Source organism: Hyla sarda, chromosome 6 (assembly GCF_029499605.1).
Source record: "Hyla sarda isolate aHylSar1 chromosome 6, aHylSar1.hap1, whole genome shotgun sequence".
Classification (NCBI taxonomy): domain Eukaryota; kingdom Metazoa; phylum Chordata; class Amphibia; order Anura; family Hylidae; genus Hyla; species Hyla sarda.
This window is the reverse complement of record NC_079194.1, coordinates 248831233-248837232: the sequence shown is the minus strand read 5'-3', so window position 1 is coordinate 248837232 and position 6000 is coordinate 248831233. Positions and strand designations below refer to the sequence as shown.

The 6000-nt window shown below is 42.2% G+C and overlaps 1 protein-coding gene across 5 annotated transcripts in view; it reads right to left on the bottom strand.

Annotated features, from left to right (window-relative positions):
• Nucleotides 1–244: 244 nt before the first annotated feature.
• The window catches only part of LOC130276901 (mucin-5AC-like), a 442145-nt gene continuing 436389 nt past the window's right edge, over nt 245–6000 (bottom strand). For all 5 annotated transcript variants that reach the window (XM_056526890.1, XM_056526891.1, XM_056526892.1 and 2 more), the window contains 3 exons: nt 3052–3097; nt 2424–2544; nt 245–1104 (listed from right to left, as the gene is read on the bottom strand). In XM_056526890.1, coding sequence (XP_056382865.1) covers nt 933–1104; nt 2424–2544; nt 3052–3097 — 339 coding nt within the window. In that variant the 3' untranslated portion in view covers nt 245–932. The remainder of the gene's footprint in view (nt 1105–2423; nt 2545–3051; nt 3098–6000) is intronic.

The window sequence follows — 6000 nt, the reverse complement described above, 5'->3', positions numbered from 1 at the left end:
CTGTCTCCGCTATACCCAACTTCCTGGTGCTGGGGCCCAATATGTCAGAGAGCTGCTCAGCCAATCCCTGGCCGCAGCAGAGAGTGGCAGTCTGACATATCGGGCCCCAGCACCAGGAAGTGGAGCATGGCATAGACCGGAAGCAGTGATACTGGAGGGTATTTACACTGAGTGAGGTAAGTAAAATGTTTTTTTATTTTTTTAAACAGGCAGCCAGACCATGTTTTTAGAAAAACCTTTTTTTACCAGACAACACCTTTTAAATGTACATTGGTACATGGAGAATGGAGTTCAGGCATTTGTCCACATGAGATTGTCAGCATGTCCATCAAAATGAAAAACATATTGCACAGATAAAAAAAGATATTGCATCAGCCAGGTAAAAAGTTTGCCCAAGATCATTAAAAAGTGTCTGGTCTGCAACAAACCTGAATGAAATCTAATACAGACAACGTATGGTGCTGTTTTAGTAGAACGAGCAGACTATTTTTCCTTCTCCTGGATAACACTTTAACTGTAAGCACTTCGATGAATTTACAAATCCCTGGTAAATTGCTCAAATATGTCCTTAGTATGTTTCTGCTCATTGTCTCTACTGTATGCAGGTTATAAACATGCTCTAGGGATTGCTTTGTAAAAACGTGTCTGGAATTATAGTTGTTAATAGTTTCCAAATTAGAGCAAACAAAAGACTAAATCAAGAAAGCGATTAAGAAATATTAAGAAAGTTAAACGTAATGAAGTTGGAAAACATAAATATTTAATCATAAGGTGACACAATGTTGTATTTAATAGATAGTAAATTAACATCAGTGACTGCTAATAAGAACTACTCTGCTATAGTTGTGAAAGATGTCAAAAAATTCAAAGCCATTGACTACAGAGGACACGTCACGAAAGGCATCAGACATGATCTACTAGGATTTTGTTTTCTACGGGGAATCACGACAGGTCGGAGGGGAACAATCACACTCCTCTATAAAGCTGTATTTGTAATTGAAAGACGTTCCATTTTTGCATTCCAGGAATATATTTGCTTCTCTGGTCTTGGTTGGCACACAGCATGCACACTCCTCTTCAATTTTGTGATTTGCAAATGAGTACCTGCCAAAGGTTACATGTAAGTACATAAGCAATACAAGAAACTGTTCAATAAAAACTATAGATGTCTTAGAGCTTGCCATTCAGCAAACCGTACTATTACAAATATATATTAGACAATTATGGCATATTCACATAGTATGGTATATGCTTTGTGACCTTTGCAGAGGGGGGGGGGGGGGGGGGTTAGGTGAGCTGTGCCCATCACCAATTGTGAATAATCTCATCCCATACTGTCTCTGAATAAAAGTATAAGGTCTGGGACTGGAAAGTGCAGCCCTAAACTTAAAGGGGTATTCCAGGAAAAAACTTTTTTTTATATATCAACTGGCTCCAGAAAGTTAAACAGATTTGTAAATTACTTCTATTAAAAAATCTTAATCCTTTCAGTACTTATGAGCTTCTGAAGTTAAGGTTGTTCTTTTCTGTCTAAGTAATCTCTGATGACACGTGTCTCGGGAAACGCCCAGTTTAGAAGCAAATCCCCATAGCAAACCTCTTCTAAACTGGGCGGTTCCCGAGACACGTGTCATCAGAGAGTACTTAGACAGAAAAGAACAACCTAAACTTCAGAAGCTCATAAGTACTGAAAGGATTAAGATTTTTTAATAGAAGTAATTTACAAATCTGTTTAACTTTCTGGAGCCAGTTGATATATAAAAAAAAAGTTTTTTCCTGGATAACCCCTTTAAGCCATACCCCTGTCCCTACCTGCTTGGAGTATCTACAATAGGCTGCAGCCCCCAACAAGTTGACTGTCCCTTCCTAACTAAGTGCACAAGGAGGGGAATTGAAGAAGACAGGACAAGCAGCCATGAATATAACTCAATAGTTAAAATCAGTCAGTAGCGCTCCAAACATGTGTGTAGCCCTGGCCTTAGTGTACGTTCTTACAATGTAGTTGTAACCTGTGGGTGCAATGTGGCCAAAGGAGGTAACCGAGTAAACATTGGTGCCATTTGAGTTACTAGCTTACCGTGAGACTAGTTTTATAGAGAAGTATGTGACTCAAGTAGAAAAATGTGATCAAATGCTTGTACATATTGACATGAAACACATAACACAGTTTATAGGGACACTGCCTGACTTCTGTACATACTGCAACTAATGGCTTATACCAGGGTTTTTTGTTGGATTCATCACACTGAACTCTACTACCAGCTCTATAGTAATACAGTAGATATATCAGTGGCCATAAAGATAACCATAAATACATGTTTATTTTATATCTTTTCTTACTAAAACCCCTTTATGAAACTGCTAAAGATTTTTTTTTCTCAAGGAATATTTCAGTGTAAAGCCAGACAATAAAAGATACTCACATGGATTTAGACGTGCAGGTCCCTTCACAATATGTTGCATTCACAGGTAATAGAGACTTACAATTATCAAGCTGGAGAATGGTCACATTGCCATGAACTATACATTTACTTTCTTGTTTTGCTAGAAGAAGAAACAATTACGTAAAGTCTGTTTAATTTCATTCCATACTGGCAATTTCCATAGCCTAATCTTGTAGCAGGGTACCTTTTATGTCTTTCACAATGCTGTCTTGTTTTATGACAAAATGTGCAATATAATAATGGATTGAGAGACCAAAGCTGCTATAGGAACACTAAGATAATTGATCTCCAGAGAGCCCCCATTATAATGCCCCTTAAATGGGTGAAAGAGAGTCCACCGTAAGGATGACAAACACACAAAACGTCCTGACAACTCAAACACCAAATATTAATGGCAGATAGAATATCGTTATTAAAGGGTCAGCCAAAGCCTATGACATTGAAAGCCACATCCCCTATTAACAGTGACAGCACAACCTTTTCTTAACAGTGACAACCAGTGCCCGCCTTGTAAAGGGCAGAGACAGGCCCCAAGTGACAATTCCCAATGACAATATATGTGTGTTAAATATACGTATTAGCTTTTAAGTTTTGGATTGGCTCATACCTGTACATATCTGGCAACATCCATCTTTGTCTGTAGTTATTAACCCCTATAAATAAAAAGGATTCATATTTTTAGTATTTTTTGCACATGAAGGCTACAAACACCATCAAGGGATCAAAGGGTCCCATGCCTAAGAAAGAAAATAAAGGAGAGTTGCATGAATGTACGTCCACACCTGTGAACATGTAATCCATGGTTCCCCAGACTTGGGAGGGAGGTTAGAAGTTCTATGACCTGTCCTGCAAGTCTGTTTAACCTTTATGAGAAGGAGACATCTGGAATCAAGAAGGCCACCTCTATCAAGGGAGTGACCTCTACAACATTTAATGCAAACTGTATGGGAAATATATGTGATATGGGGATTTGTCTGACAAGTATATAAGAATGCACACCAATGCACACACTTTCTCCTTACAGCTTTTCCCCTTTCTTGTACCTTTGTCCCTTAGTTAAGTTTGTATCACCCTGTTTATAATAATGTCCTTGGTCCTCGATCAGTTATAAAGGCACCTCCAAACTCTTTACAGATTCAGCAGTTGGTACCATTATGGTTTCAACTTTATATCATATCCTTTCATGTTTCAATACCTTTGCTGAATAAAACATGCCTTGAAGCAAAAACAAGTTTTGTGTTGCCACATTCTGATAACCACAACTTTTCCCCCTATATTTATGTGTGGTGTCCCGGCACCGTATTTCATACTGTGCCTTGGTAGGGGGGTCCCCAAAGTCAGAGTCCCTAGGACTGTCGGGGTCCGCTTCCCTATTTAGCCCCTAATCACCCCTTAGTAAGTTAATGTTTATAAATATTGTCATTGTAAATATGTATATTGCATTACTCACTTGTTTGGCGTCGCAGGACCTTAGGTCATGTGACCCGTTACTCAGAACTCTATGGTATGTTGAAATCAAAAATTTTCGGTTCGCGAACGGCGAACGCGAACTTCCGCAAATGTTTGCGAACCGGTGAACCGGGCAAACCGCCATTGACTTCAATGGGCAGGCGAATTTTAAAACCCACAGGGACTCTTTCTGGCCACAATAGTGATTTAAAAGTTGTTTCAAGGGGACTAATACCTGGACTGTGGCGTGCCGGAGGGGGATCCATGGCAAAACTCCCATGGAAAATTACATAGTTGATGCAGAGTCTGGTTTTAATCCATAAAGGGCATAAATCACCTATTATTCCTAAATTCTTTGGAATAGCGTGCTTTAGCCCCCTTTAGGCAGCACATAGAGCCCCCATTTAGGCAGCACATAGTTAGATCCCCCTTTAGGCAGCACATAGATTCCCCCACATTAGGCAGCACATAGTTAGAGCCCCCCCTTTAGGCAGCACATAGGTAGAGCCTCCCTTTAGGCAGCACATAGAGCCCCCTTTAGGCAGCACATAGAGCCCCCTTTAGGCAGCACATAATTAGATCCCCCTTTAGGCATCACATAGTTAGATGCCCCGTTTAGAGATTCCCCCATGTTAGGCAGCACATAGTTAGAGCCTCCCTTTAGGCAGCACATATAGCCCCCTTTAGGCAGCACATATTTAGATCCCCCCTTTAGGCAGCACATAGATTCCCCCACATTAGGCAGCACATAGTTAGAGCCCCCCCTTTAGGCAGCACATAGGTAGAGCCCCCCTTTAGGCAGCACATAGAGCCCCCTTTAGGCAGCACATAGTTAGATCCCCCTTTAGGCATCACATAGTTAGATCCCCCCTTTAGGCAGCACATAGATTCCCCCATGTTAGGCAGCATATAGTTAGAGCCCCCCTTTAGGCAGCACATAGAGCCCCCCTTTAGGCAGTACATAGATTCTCCCATATTAGGCAGCACATAGTTAGAGCCTCCCTTTAGGCAGCACATAGAGCCCCCTTTAGGCAGCACATATTTAGATCCCCCCTTTAGACAGCACATAGATTCCCCCATATCAGGCAGCACATAGTTAGAGCCCCCCTTTAGGCAGCACTGGTTTTATTTCACAGCCAAAAAAGGTATTTTTTTTATTTTTACTTGAACAACTGTCACACCAAATGTGATTTGCACTAGTGTGACAATGAGCAAAAAAGGTTGCCAGCGGAGTTCCCCTTTTAAGCAGAGGTCCCCAACAAGGGTGGCTCCAGCAGTTGCAAGACACATGGACTGAACTTATAGCCCTTTTAATACTGTAGTTAGTTGCTTGAAGGAAATTAAGTTTTATACCGGAGTACCCCTTTTAACCAGCGGTTCCCTCCCAACCAGGCTGCCTCCAGCTGTTGCAAGACACACGGACCGAACTTATAGCCCTTTTAATACTGTAGTTAGTTGCTTGAAGGAACTTAAGTTTTACACCGGAGTACCCCTTTTAACCAGCTGTTCCCTCCCAACCAGGGTGCCTCCAGCTGTTGCAAGACACACAGACTATTTGAGCCCTAAAAAGGGCTTGTTTGGGTGCTGTCCTTAAAGCAGATGTTAGAATAGTGCTTTAGGAGTAAAGTGGACCCTGAATACACCACCTAGCAGCAACCTAGCTATCGCTTTCCCTATTACAGCAGGAGCAGCTTCTCTGTCCCTCCACTTCCTAAGCCTGCAGCATGCAGAATGAAGGTAAAATGGCATCTGTGCCGGAGGTAGGAGGGTCTGGAAGGGAGGGACTGCTGCTGATTGGCTGTAATGTGTCTGCTGACTCTGACTCACAGGGTCAAAGTTTACCGCAATGTTAAAGTATAGGGGGCGAATCGAACTTCACATATGTTCGCCCGGCGATGCGAACATGCTAACTTCGCCGGGAACTGTTCGCTGGCGAACAATTCGCGACATCTCTATTCTTAACCCCTTAAGGACCAAGGACGTACCGGTACGTCCTTGGTCCTGCTCTTCTGATATAACGCGGGGTTACACAGTAACCCCGCGTCATATCATGGCGGGCCCGGCGTCATAGTGAAGCCGGGACCCGCCTCTAATAGCGCGCAGCGCC